Source organism: Phaenicophaeus curvirostris, chromosome 22, assembly GCF_032191515.1.
Source record: "Phaenicophaeus curvirostris isolate KB17595 chromosome 22, BPBGC_Pcur_1.0, whole genome shotgun sequence".
In the NCBI taxonomy this organism is placed as follows: domain Eukaryota; kingdom Metazoa; phylum Chordata; class Aves; order Cuculiformes; family Cuculidae; genus Phaenicophaeus; species Phaenicophaeus curvirostris.
This window is the reverse complement of record NC_091413.1, coordinates 8,280,251-8,300,149: the sequence shown is the minus strand read 5'-3', so window position 1 is coordinate 8,300,149 and position 19,899 is coordinate 8,280,251. Positions and strand designations below refer to the sequence as shown.

General features: G+C 45.8%; 2 protein-coding genes across 6 annotated transcripts in view; one reads left to right on the top strand and one right to left on the bottom strand.

Moving 5' to 3' along the window:
* Positions 1 to 19,899, bottom strand: part of MICOS10 (mitochondrial contact site and cristae organizing system subunit 10) — a 285,369-nt gene that overhangs the window by 155,438 nt on the left and 110,032 nt on the right. The window lies entirely within an intron of this gene.
* The window catches only part of UBR4 (ubiquitin protein ligase E3 component n-recognin 4), a 90,667-nt gene that overhangs the window by 27,164 nt on the left and 43,604 nt on the right, over positions 1 to 19,899 (top strand). Inside the window, exons 40-65 of one of the 5 annotated variants that reach the window (XM_069874438.1) lie at positions 80 to 262; positions 1,120 to 1,278; positions 1,890 to 2,042; positions 2,640 to 2,867; positions 3,699 to 3,856; positions 5,250 to 5,421; positions 5,577 to 5,778; positions 6,066 to 6,229; positions 6,437 to 6,653; positions 7,026 to 7,242; positions 8,679 to 8,711; positions 9,833 to 9,896; positions 10,380 to 10,514; positions 11,453 to 11,627; positions 11,850 to 11,987; positions 12,424 to 12,545; positions 13,067 to 13,178; positions 13,714 to 13,844; positions 13,968 to 14,145; positions 14,332 to 14,436; positions 14,925 to 15,056; positions 15,760 to 15,928; positions 16,657 to 16,753; positions 17,597 to 17,704; positions 18,144 to 18,260; positions 19,417 to 19,626. In XM_069874438.1, coding sequence (XP_069730539.1) covers positions 80 to 262; positions 1,120 to 1,278; positions 1,890 to 2,042; positions 2,640 to 2,867; positions 3,699 to 3,856; positions 5,250 to 5,421; positions 5,577 to 5,778; positions 6,066 to 6,229; positions 6,437 to 6,653; positions 7,026 to 7,242; positions 8,679 to 8,711; positions 9,833 to 9,896; positions 10,380 to 10,514; positions 11,453 to 11,627; positions 11,850 to 11,987; positions 12,424 to 12,545; positions 13,067 to 13,178; positions 13,714 to 13,844; positions 13,968 to 14,145; positions 14,332 to 14,436; positions 14,925 to 15,056; positions 15,760 to 15,928; positions 16,657 to 16,753; positions 17,597 to 17,704; positions 18,144 to 18,260; positions 19,417 to 19,626 — 3,879 coding nt within the window. Of the gene's footprint in view, positions 1 to 79; positions 263 to 1,119; positions 1,279 to 1,889; positions 2,043 to 2,639; positions 2,868 to 3,698; positions 3,857 to 5,249; positions 5,422 to 5,576; positions 5,779 to 6,065; positions 6,230 to 6,436; positions 6,654 to 7,025; positions 7,243 to 8,678; positions 8,712 to 9,832; positions 9,897 to 10,379; positions 10,515 to 11,452; positions 11,628 to 11,849; positions 11,988 to 12,423; positions 12,546 to 13,066; positions 13,179 to 13,713; positions 13,845 to 13,967; positions 14,146 to 14,331; positions 14,437 to 14,900; positions 15,057 to 15,759; positions 15,929 to 16,656; positions 16,754 to 17,596; positions 17,705 to 18,143; positions 18,261 to 19,416; positions 19,627 to 19,899 lie in introns of all 5 variants that reach the window. The other 4 variants (XM_069874437.1, XM_069874442.1, XM_069874441.1 and 1 more) reach the window with 4 other exon arrangements.

Below are 19,899 nucleotides of genomic sequence, written 5' to 3'. Positions count from 1 at the left end.
GCATTATGGGTAGGTGGGATCACTTTTAAATGGGAACATCTCAGTGATAGGCTTTTGTATGCTTTCCCTAATGACTCAGGTCCCAACTCTTGGCTCTCAAGAAGGTGCTTTTGAGAATGTCCGCATGAACTACAGTGGTGACCAGGGCCAAACAATCCGGCAGCTTATCAGTGCTCATGTACTGCGGCGAGTGGCAATGTGTGTGCTGTCGTCCCCACATGGACGTCGGCAGCACCTGGCTGTGAGTCATGAGAAAGGCAAGGTGAGTTCTCAAACTCTGTAGAGATTGTCTGCAGCCGAAGCAGTGGGACCAGTGGGGCGAGGGAGGGTATTCTGCCCCAGCGCACCACTCTTGTGAGACCTTACCTGGAGTCCTGCATTCAGTTCTGGAGTCCTCAGCGTGAAAAGGACATGGAGCTGTTGGAGCGAGGCCAGAGGTGGCCACAAAGATGATCTGAGAGCTGGAGCACCTTCTGCATGAGGACAGGCTGAGAGAGTTGGGGTTGTTCATCTTGGGGAAGAGAAGGCTGTGGGGAGACCTTAGAGCAGCTTCCAGTACTGAAAGGGGCTCCAGGAGAGCGGAGAGGGGCTCTTGATCAGGGAGTGCAGGGAGAGGATGAGGGGGAATGTTTTCAGCTGAAGGAGGGGAGATTGAGATGAGATCTTAGGGAGAAAAGCTTTATTTTGAGAGTGGGGAGGCCCTGGCCCAGGTTGCCCAGAGCAGGGGTGGCTGCCCCATCCCTGGAGGGGTTCAAGGCCAGGTTGGATGGGGCTTGGAGCCCCTGATCCATGGGAGGTGTCCCTGCCCATGGCAGGGGGTGGAACTGAATGGGCTTTGAGGTCCCTTCCAACCCAAACCATTCCATGATTCTATGATTCTGTGTCGGATTGTAAAGGAAAATGAAACAGCCATGCAATACTGAACAAGCAGAATGTCCTTTGTTTGCCTATCCTGCATCTCCTGTAAAGTGTTGCATAGCTTAGAAAAACCTCTTGTTCTTTGAAGAGTTCTTGCTGCAGAAACAGTGAGAACTGTGGGGATATGGTCATAGAGCTGAAATCAAAATTACTTTTTCCTCTCAGTTGTGAAGTTTGGTAACAGTTCATTCTGTTCTGCAGATCACAGTCCTGCAGCTCTCAGCACTGCTGAAACAAGCAGACTCCAGCAAAAGAAAACTGACCCTTACTCGCCTGGCATCTGCACCTGTTCCATTCACGGTACTGAGTCTCACTGGGAATCCCTGCAAGGAGGACTACCTGGCTGTGTGTGGACTGAAAGTGAGTGCCTGACAAACCCTTTCCTGTGTGGCTGGAGTCATCAGCTCCAAAACAGCTGGATTTCTTTCCTCTGAGGAGCCTGTGCATAGCTGGCTCTGAAGGAGTGACATTAATCTTAGCTGTTGAATCCCTTTCCTACTAGATATATGAAGTAAAAGAAGCCCAACCCATATCAATATAAGGAAGGAAACAGTGCCTCAAAACAGCACTTCTTACTATATTTGGGCCAATTTTACTTTAAGGCAGGAACCGAGGTTTGGTCCTGTGGATCTTGCTGTGTTACAACTTGTCTGTAACGGCTAGTGTTTTGTAACAAGGACTCCTCTTTCTCGGGTTGTCCCAAATTTAGATTCTGGTTTCACAGTGCAGAATCCACAAATCTGTTCTTTAGCTGAGACACAGCTGGACTGTGTGGGTTTGGTTTGAGTTTTGATTTGTTTTTTTCATTAGAAACTTAAATTTCATTCATCTTAAATGCAGGAATTTTAGATTCTTACTCTATGGATCATTATTGGAATGAAGAGGAATGCTGGCTTTTAACACAGTTCTTGGCTTGAGATAATGATAAGCATTTTATTCTTCTATTTGACCCATTTCTTTCATTACTGCAGGACTGCCATGTGTTAACATTCAGCAGCTCTGGATCAGTCTCGGATCATTTGGTACTTCATCCCCAACTGGCCACTGGAAATTTCATCATTAAAGCTGTATGGCTGCCAGGATCTCAAACAGAGCTTGCGATTGTGACTGCAGATTTTGTGAAGGTGGGTTTGGTTGTAAGCAATTGATGATGTGTCTTCTTTGGGACAGTAGAGTCTGGATCTCTGCCGGGTTTCCCGTAGAAGAACGTGGCAGTGTTCTTAGCTAGAAGTAAATGGGAAACACGATATATTCATGAAATGGTTGGGGTTGGAAGGGACCTCAAAGCCCATGCAGTTCCAACCCTCTGCCATGGGCAGGGACACTTCCCACTGGATCAGGGGCTCCAAGCCCCATCCAACCTGGCCTTGAACCCCTCCAGGGATGGGGCTGCCACCACTGCTCTGGGCAGCCTGGGCCAGGGCCTCCTTACCCTCACTGTGAAGAATTTCTTCCTAATGTCTAATCTGAATCTTCCCCTTGCAATTTCACTTCATGCCCTTGTAAAAATTCCCTCCCTAGCTTTCGTGGAGCCCCTTCAGGTAGTGGCTGCTGTATAAATATAAATTTGTCTCTACCGTTACTGCAAGAAAAAGCAAAACCAAAGAAGCTGAAGAGCAAAAAAATGAGCTATAACATCTGACAGACCTTTGTCTTAGCTCTTGTACATTTGCACTGGTTTATATCCTAGCAGTTAATGATTTCCTTGGTTCTTCCCACAGATTTACGATCTCTCTGTAGATGCCTTGAGTCCAACTTTCTATTTCCTTCTACCAAGTTCCAAAATTCGGGATGTCACTTTCCTTTTCAACGAGGAGGGGAAGAACATAATCGTGATCATGTCCTCAGCTGGGTACATCTATACACAGCTGATGGAGGAGACGAGCAGTGCCCAGCATGGACCTTTCTATGTCACCAACGTGCTTGAAGTCAATCATGAGGACTTAAAGGTACTGGTGACTTCTCCTTCTTGTAGTGTGGGCTGCACTGCTTTTGTCTCTTTTTTTTGTGTCTACATTTAAAGGCAGAAGTTTCCTTTTTTCCTTCCCCCTGCCTCCTTTTAAGCCCTAGATCTAGATCAGTGAGCTTGCCATTACTCTGAAGAGAGAAATATTCTTGCAGTGAAAGGGAGTGGGGGTGAAAATTAAACACCTTGATCCTTTCATCTAGAAAACAGGGCGTATTATCCGTGGCAGGCTCCTAAGTCATGCCCAGCAGGATTTCTCAGCAGGGAAATGGCTTCAGAGCGGCGCTGTTCTTGGAGCAGAGTGCTCCAAAGGTGCAGTAACCAGAGTTGATCAAGTCACTGACCATGGCTGGGGCTGCAGAGGTAGAGAGTGCCTTCATTTCTGGTTAAGAGCAGCTCTTTACTCTTGGGGGTGACTTTGACCGAGAAGTGGACAGATTTTAAGTGTTTTCATACCAGCCTGCTCCAAACCAGGAGGCCCTCAGGAAAGCTCTTTTATGAGCTGGGAACATGGGGAGTGCTCCCTGTGAGACTGTCATGCAGCATTCAAGCACTCAGATGCGGTAGCTGAGAGCGTTACCTACAGCCTCTAGGTACACAATCTCAGCATCCCCTTTAAAACCCTTTGAAGTGACTGAGGGATGAGTTCGCCAAGGAGTTGAGCTTAGAAAATTGTCACTTAGAGCTGTGTTCTCTCACTGGTGGGGAGGGAGTGAGGGAAAGGCTCTCGGAATAATTAATTTAAAAGCCTGATGGAGTGTTTTGGAGGCTGTGTGCTTATCTGGACTGTTGTTGTGTCTCCCTGGTCCTGCAGGACAGCAGTGGACAGGTCGCGGGTGGTGGTGTGTCTGTCTACTACTCCCATGTACTGCAGATGTTGTTCTTCAGTTACTGCCAAGGCAAATCCTTTGCTGCCACCATCAGCCGGGCCAATCTGGAAGTGCAGCGGCTCTTCCCGATTAACATAAAGAGGTGAGGCTTGTGTGGCAGGCTCTGCTGAAGTTTGTATTTCTATTATTAATAAAAATCACTAATTATTCTTAATAGCCCAGTGTGGCCAAAGCTTGTGAATTTTCCCTTCTTGACTGAAGATTTCTTGCTAGTTTTTTGTGTTGTTTCTGCCTAATAGGCTGAACATTAGGAAAAAATTTTTCCCGGAAAGGGTCATTGGGCACTGGCAGAGGCTGCCCAGGGAGGGGGTTGAGTCCCCTTCCCTGGAGGGGTTTAAGGGACGGGTGGATGAGGTGCTGAGGGGCATGGTTTAGTGACTGATGGGAATGGTTGGACTCGATCCGGTGGGTCTCTTCCAACCTGGTTATTCTGTAATTCTAATTTCAGAACAATTTGAGATCAAGGCTGTGTTTCAGCAGTGGGGCGTGTATGCGTTTTTTCTCTTCCTACTAGGATTTCACAGCAGAGGTGGCTTCAGAGCAGCCTTGCTGCACGGTGCGAAGCTGCTGGTGGCGCAGCAGCTGGAACCAATGGGATTACCCACCCTCGTGGAGGCTGCAGAGCAGGAAGCCTTTGTTTCCTTTCAGCACCTCTACTGCAGTGGACCTTGCGTATTGTGCATATTAAGGCTTATTTGCAGGCTGCTTTGAGGGCAACCAATCTCTTATACTATGCAAAAAAGCTGTTCTGTCATCTGCTCTGACAACTAGAGCTGGGCATTGAGGCCCCAGACTCTTCACTAGCCTGACACAAAGCCACTGTTGCAAGGAGGCTCTGTAGAAGGGTCGGGTTCCAGGAGCTCCCTATGTCCAGTCAGGTTTGGATTAGCCTTTTTGCAGCTTTATTTTTTTTCTAGGGAGCTGAGTCCCACGGATTCTTCTGTGCTGGCCTTTGCTTAGTGCTGCTGGGGGTGTTGTCACATGGAACTGCTGTGCATCTGTTCAGATAAAAAAGATACCTGAAAGCCATTTTAAAATTGCTTCCTGGGTTTTGGCCATAAAATCATAGAATCATGGAATGGTTGAGGTTGGAAGGGACTGCAAAGCCCAGCCTGTTCCACCCTCCTGCCATGGGCAGGGACACCTCCCACTGGATCAGGGGGCTCCAAGCCCCATCCAACCTGGCCTGGAACACTTCCAAGGAGGGGCATGTTACTAAATAAGTGGCTTTCCTCGAGTATTAAAGGTACAGGTCAGGGCTGTGAAATGGGATGCCTGTGCCTTCTGCCCACTCAATGACTGTCCTGGGTTTCTCATCTCTAAATGAGGCACCAGTGTTCATAGCTGTTCATAAGTGCATTGCTTTGAATTCATGAGGAGGATGAAGCTTTAACTGATTTGAATGGTGATGAATTTTGTGTTTTCACTTGCGTTGCTTCTTACATTAGTGTAATTTTCCTCTTCACCTCCTGCAGTTCAAACGGTGGCAGTAAGACTTCCCCGGCGCTGTGTCAGTGGTCCGAGGTGATGAACCATCCTGGCTTGGTGTGTTGTGTCCAACAAACCACGGGTGTCCCTCTGGTGGTAATGGTGAAGCCAGACACCTTTCTCATCCAGGAGATTAAAACTTTGCCAGCCAAAGCAAAGGTTTGTCATATTTTTCTGTATTTTTGGCCCTTTGAATGTGTTCTAGTGTTCCATCAAGATCTCTAGTCTTTGCTGCTTTTCTAATGCAAAAAGTTTGTTTCTCCAAGCAGCAATTGCCAGATCCTTTCCTTGACTTGCATCACTCGCCTTTGCAGATTCAGGACATGGTGGCCATCCGACACACTGCCTGCAATGAGCAGCAGAGGACCACAATGATCCTCCTGTGCGAAGATGGCAGCCTGAGGATCTACATGGCCAACGTAGAGAACACCTCCTACTGGCTCCAGCCCTCCCTACAGCCTAGCAGTGTCATCAGCATCATGAAACCAGTTCGCAAGCGCAAGGCAGCTGCTATCAGTAAGGGGTTTCTCATACGTATCTTGTGCCAGGTCGTGGGGGCAAATCTAGATGCAAAGATTGATCAGTGTTGTAGAGATCCTTGAAACGTTCACTTCTGACAGTTAGCCTCAGCACTAAGTACTGGCTATGTCTGGGTAAAACATTTCCACATATATATATAAAAATATATCACTGTCTGGCTCACGTAGCATTTCCAAAGGGGACAGTCTCATTTGACAGTGCTTTTACTATAGCTTTACCTGTTCAGAATATTTTTTGTCAAAAACGTATCTCTTCCCTTTTAGCAACTCGCACCTCCAGCCAAGTGAACTTCCCTATTGACTTCTTCGAACACAACCAGCAGCTCACAGACGTGGAGTTTGGAGGCAATGACCTGCTGCAGGTTTACAATGCGCAGCAGATCAAGCATCGGCTCAATTCCACTGGCATGTACGTGGCCAACACCAAGGTAAATGGAACCATCTGTGGGGTTCTGTTCTTTGTTATTGTCCAAATTGATAGCACACCTTTTCTTAGAAGTCTGCTGTGTTCAGGTGACCTTGTACAAATCCCGTGATGCTGTTGGATAAGCAGGGCAGGCATCTGTGTGTAGAGTTCAGCTTCTGAGTGAATCTTTCTCGCGTCACCTTTCTAAACTGTGATTTGTCTTTTGCAGCCTGGGGGTTTCACCGTCGAAGTGACGAACAATAACAGCACGATGGTGATGACAGGCATGCGGATCCAGATTGGCACACAAGCAATAGAGCGAGCACCCTCGTACTTGGAGATCTTTGGCCGCACCATGCAGCTGAACATGACCAGGGCTCGCTGGTTCGATTTCCCTTTCACTCGCGAGGAAGCCTTGCAGGCTGACAAAAAACTCACCATCTTCAGTAGGTCTTGGTTTTGTGTTTGTTTTGCCTGTTGGTTGTGCTTGACTGGATGGAAGCTGTGGTACTTCATCCCACAGCAGGGAGGGTTAACGCTCGTTTGTCTGACCTCACCGCAGAAACAATTCTGAACATTTAATTGTATTTACAGCCCAGTCCTTGCTGCAGTGGGTGAATGTGCGATAGCTCAGTCCAGCTCAATAACTTTGTGTTGAGGTATTAGAGAAGGAAAGTGGCCTTGAAAAGGAGATGGGATTCTCAGAGTGACCATGTAATCACAGTGTAATCGCTATTCTGACCTTATGAGGCTGTGCTTTTTTGTATTCAAAATAACCTGTTTTGGTACGTTTTAAGTAATTCCTCTTCTCACTGCAGTTGGGGCTTCTGTGGATCCTGCTGGAGTCACCATGATGGACTCCATCAAAATCTATGGCAAAACCAAGGAGCAGTTTGGATGGCCCGATGAGCCCCCTGAGGATTTCCCGTCTGCTTCAGTCAGCAATGTTTGTCCCCCAAACCTGAACCAAGGGAACGGCACTGGGGAGACAGAGTTGGCTGCCCCTGCTGCTGCCAGCGGGACTGTCCTGGAGAGGTATTTGTGCAGGCTTTCTTCTGTTTCCCCTTGAAAACGGGCAGTTGCTCTAGAAGAGACATAGGTGTGCTTGTGTGCCTGCCTTAACTGGGATAACGGTAGGGAGTTTTTCTCATTGCCACACAGAGTGACAGTTGAAAAGTCAGGGATTATCTTCTGTCGAGGACGTTGTGCTCACTCTGGAGTTCTGTGGTGGAGGAGAAGGATAGATCTGTGCGCACGCTTCATTTTGCTAAGGTCATGGTTACAGCAATCTGGAAGAGCTATAAGATTTCTGCCTTCTTGGTATGCTTTCTCATCTTCAGCTGGCCCTTTTATATTCTCTAGAGCTCACAAAGGCCTTTCTGAAGTGAAATTCAGGCTTGAGGAGGACTTTCTGCGTGACCTCACTTTAGATGAGTGGTTCCTACAAAATTATCTTTATAGCCTGTATGTCTTGGGCTGAACTGCTGTGGTGGAGAATGAGAGTTCCTCCCAATGTCCCTGTTGAGATTCAGACCACAAGGGTTTGCTGAGCAGGTATTTAGTAGAAGAAAGAGAACTTTTTGTTTATTAATATCCATCCCATGTTTGTTCTCTGAGCTCCTCCAGTCTGTGCCGTAAGGGCCGTAGAAAGTCAGGCAAGCTAGCAAAGACCAGGTGGGAAACAGATCAGAGAGGAACTACAGCAGCTGGAAAAGGAACATTTTAAGGGATGTGCTGCTTGACTCTGAGTAAATGGTGGGTAATTTTGTCTTAGTGAAACTCTAAAGTAGAGGTTCAGAGGGCAAGGTGGCCAGCTGTGGCTAGTTGAAGGGCCTGCCTGGCCACCCTTTACTGTTTTGTCTAACAGTTTATGGGCTTTTTTAGACTACTGGAATCATAGACTGCTTTGGGTTGGAAGGGAGCTTTGTAGGAGCTCAGTCTTCCCTGTGCTTCATTTGTCTTTGCTTCCCTCCTCTGCTGTGGCATCTCCACAAGATGTCCCTCTCTGCACAGACACACTTTCCAGTTTCCCAGAGTAGTGGGATTATCTCCTGAAAACTCAGAATTGATAAAGCTATTCTTTCCATTTTTTACTTATGTGGTACAGAATGCAGCATGGTTACCTTTTAGAGGACCTCTTGAGTAGGAACAGCTAATGGCTAGCAAGAGGCGGCTTTCTTTCCCGAAGTTTGGTTTCTGTACTTGGGATTCCACCTCCGGTGGTGCTTTAAGCCGTGTGTTTAGTTTCTCTCTTCTAGGCAGCCTGGGTCTCCCCTATTTGTGTTGCTCTTAGGCAAGTGTCTACTGCCCGGACAGAACGAACTGTGCTTAGATTTACTGTACATAGCGCTCTCCCGCCTTCCTGATTTCTCCGTTTGATTTGCCTTTTGCTTAGATTGTGTTCTAGGGAGTTTTTCTGTGAGCTTTACACATTTTTATTTTCTTTTTCCTTTTTCTTTGCTCCCCCAAAGTTCTGACACCGAGTCCCTAACCAACCTGGACCGGTTAGTATCCATCCTTTTCTCTGCACGAGTGAGTGTGTGTCAGAGAGACAGAACACATGGTGTGCCTTCCGTTAACTGTTCTTTTGTTTCCCAAGAGCCATTTGCTTCTTTACATTCTGGTCATTGCATGGCAGATGGTTTAGTGAAATGTAAAGATGAGGTGGTTTGCAGATATTTGCTGTATACAGCGTAACTGTTGCTTGTTTGACAGACCCCTATTTTTGCTTTGTTTTCTCCGTGCGTCTTTTTATCCTGCTTATATTCCCCTGCTGGCTCTGTGGAGGGTGGCTGCAGGTAGAAGGATGTAATGTGATTTATCACTGCCAGACAACTGTTGTTTCTTCTACCTCTTATCCAATCCTACACTGTTATTTCTCCCCTCAATGCTGTCTCTTCCCTCCTTTTTCCTGTATTCTTCCTGCTCCTTCTGGTGTGTCAAATGGCATTTCAGGTAGTGCTACTGCAGGGTGTGGAGTGGTGCTGCAAGGGAGGTTCAGCGCTTTGCTTCGAGGTGTAAATAAGGTTTTCCCTTGGGGCAAGTGTTTTACTGGCTTGCCTGTCAAAAGTTTGGACTTCAGCATCCCTCACTTGGATGTAGTACCCAATGCTCCAAGTTAATTTTCCTCCGAAATATTTTGCGCTGAAACTCCAAATTGGAAAGAACAACCTGTGTGAAAACAGCAAGCGAGTAGAATCTTGCTCCCTTAGAAAAGTCGGTTACGCTTTTTCCCATGTGTCATCCCAACCCTTGATCTGCAGTCATACGTACGTCTGTGGGCCATGGTGAATTGGTACTGTCAAGACAATCCAAGTTATCCCTGCTGCAGGCTGCGTAAGGAAATGTTTTATCCTCTTTGGTAGAGAAAAGCCCCTGTCTTTCAGCTGTGGATTATTAAAGCAGTCCTAAGTTTGTCTGTGAGCGTGAGCCAGGTTTAACTCTGGTCTGTAACACAATGAAATGATATGCATGGTGCCTGTGGCAGGTTTTATCATGCTTTGATTTTGTACTTGGCATTCGTTAGCTGTCTCTGAGCTACTCATGACTGTAGCCCGCATAAAGCAAAGTGCTAAGGAGAGAGAAGGGTTGCTGTACTCAAGCCTGCTTTCCTTTCTCCCTCCAGGCTAGTAGTGAGTTCTTTAGAAGCGCTGGAAAGCTGCTTTGCTGTAGGACCAGTCAACGAGAAGGCAAGTAACTTTCTGAATACATCCTTGAGCTTTCAGAGATGGGGGGGAGGAGGAGTGAGATCAGCAGCACCTCCTGTGGCCCTGGGGGCCTGATACGGGAGAGAGCCACATCCGTTTTGCTCCAAGGGCTGATCTGAAAGTTGACTTAGCGAAAAGCATTTGAAACTAGTTTAGAATGACAATTGGCATTTGCATTTATCGCTGGTGGGATTTTTGTGCTGTAGAGTGACCTCGTTTACAAAAACAGCAGAGCAGAAGCCCATAAATCTCAACAGGACTTTTCTTGTGTTGGCATGTGAAGCGTTCCTTAAATGTCAAATGATAAATTGAGGAGGCTCTCGAAAGGTGCTGAAAGAGGGCAAGGACTTGCGCGTGCACAGTGCATGGAGGGGAGGGGGCTGTGCTATGTGGAGAAATCAGACTTATGCATCACCTTCATGGTAAATGTACTGAAGAATGTATTTTGTCTGTTCTTGGGAACAGGAGAAGAACAAAGTGGCAGCTCAGGAACTGGCTACTATGCTGCTGTCCATGCCAGCTCCTTCCAGTGTCCAGCAGCAGACCAAGAGCCTCTTGGCGAGCTTGCACACCAGCCGCTCAGCATACCATAACCACAAGGTAATGGTGCAAGGATTCCCACATCTCCTATAACTTCCCAGCTCATGGTTGAGGCACAGCACATCCCTAGAAAGCCCTTCCTCTCAGCAGCATAAACCTGCTGGCTCATTTTCCTTCGGCTCCTGCTGCCTGCCTTCTTGGCTTTGGTGTTTCACTGGAATTTCACTGCTTAGAATGCTTTTTGAAGATTTTGGTGGGAAATAACTTCAGTTAATCTAGAGAAATCAGGACCTCAAAACACGTGAATCTGTTTGCAAACTGTGTTCATAGCTCTGGTTTGCGTTTCCACAGACATCTGGCTTAGGTTGATATGGAAATGCTGGGGTAAGCAGTGGTTAAGCTGGGTGCTGCGGTAATTGCAGTACATGCATATCTTCAGAAACCTCTTCAACGGTTGTGTTTATACAAGAAAGCTGGATGACTTTTTACAAAGGCATGGAGTGGTAGGATGAGGGGGAATGGCTATAAACTGGAGAGGGGAAGATTTAGGCTAGACATTAGGAAGAAATTCTTCATTATGAGGGTGAGGAGGCCCTTGAACAGGTTGCCCAGAGCAGTGGTGGCTGCCCCATCTCTGGAGGTGTTCAGGACCAGCTTGGATGGGGCTTTGCTGCCCTGATCCAGTGGGAGGTGTCCCTGCCCATGGCAGGGCGATTGGAATTAGATGATCTTTAGATCCCTTCCAACGCCAACCATTCTATGATTCAATGATCTGCATTTAAGCCTGAGGGACAGCAAATGTGAAAACCAGTTCTCCAGCTGGATTTCTTTTGTTACAGACTTTTTAATATTAATTGTCCTTTATGGATAGCATTGGTCAAGAGTTAAAGCAGTGAGTGCCAGATTTCACCACGATCTGTCCTGCAGTAGTACTTCAGTTGTGTTGGTAGACTCCTGCCTGTGGTTTTTCTACACCTACCTTACCTGTCACTTCATAGGATCAAGCATTGCTAAGCAAAGCCATTCAGTATTTGAGTTCCTCAACCAAAGAAGGAAAGGACCTCGATCCTGAAGTGTTCCAGAGGCTGGTCATCACTGCCAGATCCATTGCCATTATGAGACCTAACAATCTGGTTCATTATACGGAGTCAAAGCTGCCACAGTTGGAAGCAGGTAGATAAGTCTGGATTTTTCTTTTGACTGTCTTGTCAAACTGAAGATGTCTTGGGGTGTCTGGTTTGGTGTGACAGGAATTGTATTCCATGCATTCATTATGTGTGCGATAGAGCTTGTAATGAAGACATCGTGGTCTCCAACAAAAGCCACTTCACATAACTTGTTGTTACTCTGCTTGTTAACTTTTTCCCACTGACAGCTGGTTTTTTATCTGTCCAGAGAGTGAAGAAGGGCCAGAGGTCCAGAAACACACGGAAGGAGAAGGCTGCACCTTTATTACCCAGCTCATCAACCACTTCTGGAAGCTGCACGCATCAAAACCCAAAAACGCTTTCCTTGCCCCTGCCTGCTTGCCAGGTGTGCCTGCTCTTCTTTTGCTATTATAAAGCTTGTGTATTTTGAAGGAGCCTATTTTAATCTTGTAAACAGAGAAAACTAGGTTCTCCAAACTAGTCTTAAGGTGTTAATAGTGCAATGGATGCTTTCTAAGGTATATCTACTGTAATGCTTTTGTGCAAAAGTATTTGCATTGTGCTAGTGAAAAGGGACTGGTGATTAATTTACAAACATTTGACTTCATGGATGGTGTTGGAGGATATTCCATGATTTGGGGGATATGGCATGCACCTTTAGGCAGACAGGACTGGTGTGCAAGCTCATTTTGGATCGTAACTTCCATATATTTGTGATGTTAACCTTGTGCCTTGAAGTCAAGAGGTGCGTCCTGCAGTGTCTCACTCTGTGCTGAAATGGAGATATAGTTGGTTACAGTCCTACTTCTATTCCTCCTGAGGTCTCACTCACGTTGAAGCTACAGTCAATGCTTTGGTGGATATTATCCATGGATACTGCACGTGTGAACTGGATTGCATCCATACAGCATCCAAGATCTACATGCAGATGTTGCTTTGCCCGGTACGTGGTCTTGCTCTGCTCTACATCACCCTATAACACTGGTAATAAGAGAATTGAATACAGGTAGAATGTTAACACGTAGTGTGGATACAAAATAAAGACAGGCAGCCAAAGATGTAGAGCCAGAAGTGAACGAAGGAGGCATTTCTCTACTTATATTGCCCAGAGAAGTCACGGCTGCCCCATCCCTGGAGATGTTCAGGGCCAGGTTGGATGGGGCTTTGAGCAATCTGGATCCTGTGGGAGGTGTCCCTGCCCATGGCAGGGGGTAGAACTGGAGGGGCTTTAAGGTCCCTTCTAACCCAAACCATTCTATGATTCTATGATTCTATTTTAGTAATGTATGTGATGCACTGCATTGCTTTGTGGTAAGGGAACCAGAGAGTTTCAAGTTAAGCAGTGACATGTCTTCTGTGAGTCATGACTAACAGAGTCAAAAGTGTATTTGTCACTATCTTCCTAAATACTGTAAATAAGCACTTAGAGCTTAAAAAGTTAACGATTAACTGTTAACCATCTAGGATCCGGCAGTGAGCTTTTCTTGCAAACAAGCTTTGATTAGAGTGCTGAGACCAAGGAACAAGCGGAGACACGTCACTTTGCCATCCTCTCCTCGGAGCAACACTCCTATGGGTATGCCAAATTAATTCAGCTTTGCCTTCACATGAGCAGGACCCCCTTTACTAATATGTCAGAAGAGACAGGAAAATAAAGTAGTCTTTTAAGTGAGACAAAACTTAGTCTTTTTCCTTTCTTTTCTCTCTCTTCCCTCCTAAAACCTCATTTATTTGTGTGGTTTTTTTTTTAACATTCACCTCTTCTTTGATGTTCTTGGATTCAAAGAGATGTCTGAGAGATTCCCATTTTGGTGTTAGAGAGATCTGCCTAGATTGTCTAGGGAGTAGGAATCCTCACTGTCCTAGTATTTCTGGACATGTTTTCAAGTCCTTATGAATCAGTCGTAAAGATGCACGCAGCCCAGGATTAGGGTATCGTATCTCCATCCAAGAGATGCTTCTTTAGCGCTGACGTGAATTGTAGTTGTCATGGAATCTATTAGTGACTGGGAGTAAACTGAGGACAGCTTATGTTTTCCTTCAGCATTAATTACCTTGTTCACAATGCTGTGAGGGAAGAGTGCATTTGTGATTCATCCTTTTTAACTCAGGAGATAAGGATGACGATGATGACGATGACGCAGAAGACAAGCTGCAGAGTTCTGGCATAGCAAATGGTGAGCATATCCGACAAGAAAGCCAGGAGCAAAGTGAAGTTGATCATGGGGACTTTGAGATGGTGGTAAGTCCAGAGTGCTCGTCTTTGGAACCTGTTAAGTACATTAGATACTTGAGTTTCATTTAGTTATGGTCCCTTAGCTGGTTGTGGTTTGGTGAAAGTTCTTGCTGTGTTTCCTCTCTGTAGTCTGAATCTATGGTTCTGGAGACTTCTGAGAATGTGAATAATGGGAACCCTTCTCCCCTGGAGGCTCTTCTGGCTGGAGCAGAGGGATTCCCTCCTATGCTGGATATTCCTCCAGATGCGGATGATGAAACCATGGTGGAATTGGCCATTGCCCTGAGCCTGCAACAAGATCAGCAAGGTGAGATTTTGGCATTATTGGCAGTCAAAAAGGTAAATAAGATGTAGAGAAGCAGGGAAGGAAACGGAGCAGAAGCTGTTGATGTCAGCACCAACAAAGCAAAGGTGGTAGAACTATGAAATGTGTAGAGAAGGACAAAGTAAAGATAGTTCTGTCATAGAAAGAGACTTATATTTTTTTTTGCAGGGAGCAGCAGTAGTGCGCTTGGGCTTCAGAGCTTAGGACTGTCTGGGCAAGCACCCAGCTCTTCTTCTCTTGATGCCGGAACGCTTTCTGATACCACAGCATCAGGTAACTGTTCACTGCAAGGAATCAAATTTGCTTGTTTTTGACCTAAATAGTGGCTTAAAATTTACTTATAAATAGAATTTTGAAGAGCCAGTTGTTACTGTTGGCTTCATGCATTTTTGATAGCATATTTATGAACTTTCCCCGATTCCAAGGAGGTTATTTCCTCCTCTGTTTTAAGAGGCAGGCAAAATATGCCAAGAACTGTATTTCCTTTGCTTTTATAATCAACCAGGCCTCATTCTTAAAATATCTTGCATGATTGTCTGTTTGATGAGAAGGTTTCTTTCTCGGGGTGTTTCCCAAACCCTGCTTTTAGCAGACCTGAATGTACTGACGGGCACTTCTGGGTTTTGATTTGTAGTTGAAAATGACACAAAACCACAAAGACAAATATTCATGGCTTTTCTTTTATAGCATGTGCTTCTTTTGAAGTTCAATCCAGACAGTGTTTTTACTTGTAACAGCTCTCTTTATTCTCTTAGCTCCAGCGTCTGACGATGAGGGCAGCACAGCTGCAACGGATGGCTCAACTCTTCGGACTTCCCCTGCGGACCACGGTGGGAGTGTGGGCTCTGAAAGCGGTGGCAGCGCAGTGGACTCTGTGGCCGGTGAGCACAGTGGTGAGTGTCTCCTACTGCACTAGGAGGGCCCTCTCCTGCAACAGGAGGGCAGGCTGTCTCCTGCTGTACCTCTGTTTTCTGCTGTAACCAGGCTTTACCAGAGTGAGAGGGGTGGGTAATCCCTGTCAAAGAAGACAATGGTTCTGACTCGATGCTGCCATGCCTTATTTTATAGTTACTGCAAAGGTGCCATGCAGACTGGATATTTTCTTGCTTGCTGTAGTTCTCTAGAAGTGTGGAGTCTGGAGTGGTCTCTGCTAGCCTGTAATAGCAGTATGCAGAAGCCTAGAGCAAGACTGAAAAAATTCATTCTATTGCTGGATAGGTCTGGATAGGATAGAAATAATTTCTCTCCCTTTTTTTTTTTTCTTGGGACTGATACTCAGCTAAAACTAATTAGGCTTTTATAAAATCATGGTATCCATGCGCCCATCCTGTGTGTAACGCTCCGTTTCTGAATTGGTTTAAATAACTGCTGTGGAACCAGTGCAGTTTGGGCTGTCAAGATGATATTGGCAAACAGAACAGTGCTGAGGATGCTGAGCTGCACCCGTAGCAATGACTGCCTTTACCTTTATGAAGATGACAAATGACTCTGTCTCCTTAGAACCATATCTTCAAAGGATAGTCCAGCTGCATTGATTGCTAGGATGTAGACATGTTCAGTTGTGCTGATGTTGCCTTTCCCTTTTTCTTTTTCCAGTGTCTGGCCGTAGCAGCGCCTATGGGGACACGACAGCCGAGGGCCATCCCGCTGGCCCAGGCAGCATCAGCTCGAGCACAGGTGCCATCAGCACTACCACAGGGCAGCAAGAGGGAGATGGTTCAGAAGGGGAAGGGGAGACAGAGGGAGACGTCCACACCAGCAACAGGCAAGGGGCTTGTGTTCCTCTTCAGGAACAGCGCGTGTGCTGTGCAGTGTCATTGTTTGTACATAAGTAGGCTAAAGATGCTGAGTTCATGGAGTATGATCTGTGCCTCTGTTGGACTGCAAAAATCACAGGTCAGAAACCAAGAATGGAGCAAACCACGCCACTGGAAAATGCCTCCCTGTGTGCAGTCACCTTGGGACATGTTACACATACCTAGTGTGTCCCCCATGGAACTGCCACCTGTACAAAGAGATGAAACAATCCTATGTGAGTGCAGTAAAGAGAGGAGTCACTGAAATCTGTGCTTTGGGAGTTTGTGGAATTCTGCACTAGGCAAAAGTATGTGCAGGAGTGCGAAGCTCTTTGGAGAGATCTGCAGTTTTTTGTGCTGAGGGAACAGATGCTCAGTCATTTCTACAGTGCAGTTTGGAACTGGTTTGTAGTTTCTTTCTAGGCAATTGAATTCTGCAACTAGCCATGGTGGTAGGCAGCATAGTTCTGAAGTGAAGAGAAATGGCTGTTGTTAAAGTTGCTCTGCATCTTTGGCATTGCTTGACTAAAGTCTGTGGGAGTCCACTCCTGTCTCTGCTGATTTAATGGCGCTGGGTTTTCTTCTCTCATTTTTTGTGGTAAATTGCGGCACTCTGTTGATAATCCTGCTGAGCCTAATGTTTCTTGTGATGTGTCTCAAGTCCTTCAGTTCTCATTTCTGGCTTTTGACTTCTCAGGCTGCATATGGTCCGACTGATGTTGTTGGAGAGGCTCCTACAAAACCTGCCTCAGCTGAGGAATGTTGGAGGAGTCCGGGCCATTCCTTATATGCAGGTAACTGAGGAGGGCTCAAGAGTTAAGCCTGAACAAAACAGTTCATCACTACTACTGCCAGGTTTCTGTTTGCAAGTATTTTCCCCTTTCTCTTTCTTGCCCAGTCACAGAGTGTGAGTCTAGCTCTGAAGCATTTGCTCAGTTGCACAGGATTCATAGAATCATAGAATGTTTTGGGTTGGAAGGGGCCATAATTGTCATCCAGTCCAACCATCCTGTGGTGAGCTGGGACACCCCCCAGTGGATCAGGTTGCTCAGAGCCTCATCCAGTCTGGTCTTGAATGTTTCCAGGGACATCCACCACCTCTTTGGGTAACCTGGGCCAGGGCCTCCCTGCCCTCAGCATAAAAAATTTCTTCCTAAGATCTAGTCTATACTTCTTCTCTTAGTTTAAACCCATTCCCCCTTGTCCTATTGCTACAGGCCCTTCTAAAAAGTTTTTGCCCATTTTTCTTATAAGCCTCCTTTTAAGTACTGAAAGGCTGCAATAAGGTCTCCTTGGAGCCTTCTCTTCTTCAAGTTGAACATCCTCAACTGTCTCAGCCTCTCTTCACAGGGAAGGTTTTCCAGTCCTTTGATCATTACCCACAGATTTTTGCCAGCTGCAGACCCTTTCTCAGTGTGGTGTTAGTTGGTGATGAGCCTAAGGGCTAAAATCCTCAAACCCTGATGTATTTGGGAGGGTCTTTTGGATTTATATTGAATGTTCCTAGCAGGGCATGATGGTGCAGTTTGGGAAAGAACATAAATTAATCAAGATAAAATCTGCAGGGTTTTGTAAAAGATAATCTGTAATTATGTTAAAAATCTGAAGCCTTTTGATTCTCTGACATTGATTCCCAGGTTATTCTGATGCTTACAACAGACCTTGATGGAGATGATGAGAAAGACAAGGGAGCTTTAGATAACCTGCTATCCCAACTGATTGCAGAGCTGTGCATGGACAAAAAGGTGAGCTGTGGTGTGAGCACACACTCCTTGAGTTGCTTCTTCTAGCCAAGGCTTCTTCCCATGCAGGAATTAAACACATTGCTGTATTGATGTGTTCAGGCAGTTAATTTCTCTTGACTCACTTCACATAATGTAGAAACGACAGGAGTGGGAACTGTCAGTGCTTCCTGGTTCTGGCATCTGCAAGCAGATGAAAATTTGTTTTCCTTGAATTAAACTCTTAAACCAGGCATGATCAGTGGTGCATAATTGACACACATCCCTTTTCATTTATGTAATACAGTTCTCTGGCATCCAGGCCACTGTATAACCTTATGTTGAAGAATATAATATTGAGCTTGAATTAGAAGTACTTTGTGAGGGTCAGAGCACTGCAATGTAGATGCTTAGGATGTTGTGCCCAGCTCTGTAAGCAAGCAAGCAAGTTCTCTTCTTGCAGGATGTGTCTAAGAAAAATGAGCGCTCTCCTGTGAATGAAGTGCACCTGGTGGTCATGAGGCTGCTTAGCGTGTTTATGTCCAGAACTAAGTCAGGATCCAAGTCTTCCATTTGTGAGGTACATTATTAAAATTGCTTTGTTGGGGCATGATGTGATGGGGGGACTTTTGTTCATCAAAGATGGTCTGAAAGCTGCTAACTGAAATAGTTGGTCTAAACCGGAAGAGCAGCTAAAAGTGTTTTGGAAAAATGTATGAGGAATTTGTGGTGTTATTTGACTCCTGTGGAAAAAGACCTTTGCTGAAACTTAGAATGGAGGAATTGGACGCATGAAAACAACAGGATTCACTTGTTTCGTATGTGGTTTCTGACTGAGCTAAGGGCAGCACATTAATGAGGTTCTAGCAGTTTTTTTCCATGCATTGTGCCGGTGCTGAAGGGGTTAAAGAGGATTTGTAATGTGATTATTGGAAAGCAATATGCTGCTGTGTCAACGTAAAAGTCACTAAGAGGATTCCTTAGATATTTGTTGCTAAAAGGTACAGTAATAAGGCATAAAAAGCAGTATGTGTGGTGGGAAGGAGATTAATAAAAAAGCATAGAGGTTAAAAAATTTAGTCTGAACTGCATCAAATTTTAATGAGCTTATGAGCTGTGGGGTTTGTTTGGATTTACAGGGCTGCTTTAATAGTTTTATTTACAGTAGCTTTTTCTCCAGCCTTTGTTATTCACTTGAGCTTCCCACAGAAATCAAAGCTCATCGTCTTGCAGAATGCAGGTGGAGCAATACCTGGGTGGAGCAGAGCCTCTGAGCGGCGGCTGCAACAGGGACTCTTTCTCTACCAGAATTCACCCCCAGCTGGCCAAATCCCAGATCAGCAAACAGAAATCCCAACTTTCAAAAACAAAATAAGAAGGGGGTGGGGGGGAAAGAAGGAAAAAAAGCCCTTGTCGTCTAATCCATAGCAGAGTGGCCTCTGGCACATGTGTCGAGGGGAGATTAGACTTAAGAGGAGATTTTATTTGTTTTCCTTTACTAAGCGCTTGTTCAAAAGAGTCTCTGTAAATATTGGAGTTGCTTTTCATAAACACAAAAACCCAAAAAGCCCAACCTCAAACAAACCTCAAACTTAAAAGCTGCCTGTAAAGTTTCGTAAAACCCTGCTCTCTTATCCCTGCTGTCAGTGACTGTTCTTGGATTCTCGCAGTGTCCCTTGCTTCTCCGGCCTGTTACTTCTCAGGTGCTCTGATAACCCAGCTCCTCTTTGTTTCAGTCTTCCTCCCTCATCTCCAGTGCCACTGCAGCTGCGTTACTGAGCTCTGGTGCTGTTGACTACTGTCTGCATGTGCTGAAGTCCTTGCTGGAGTACTGGAAGAGCCAACAGAATGACGAGGAGCCTGTAGCCACCAGCCAGCTCCTGAAGCCTCACACTACTTCTTCTCCACCTGACATGAGCCCTTTTTTCCTCCGCCAGTATGTAAAGGTGAGTCCTGCCCTATGCTGTTAGCTCTACACAGCCTGCAGTGAAAGGCTGTTGCACAAAGCCAGGTAAAAGCATCTTTTCAGAACCGGTTTTCCCTTCGTAGTGCAATTAAAATTGGTTCTTTTAGTGTGTACATACAACTAGAATTGCTCTGAGTTCTCTTGGAGCAGGCCCGCCTCGATGTATCTATCGTTGCACACCTAAACCAGGTGGTTCTGTGGAGCTGCTGTTGCTGTTCCTGGTTGTTGTCAGTCTTCTGGAAGGGAAGCTGCT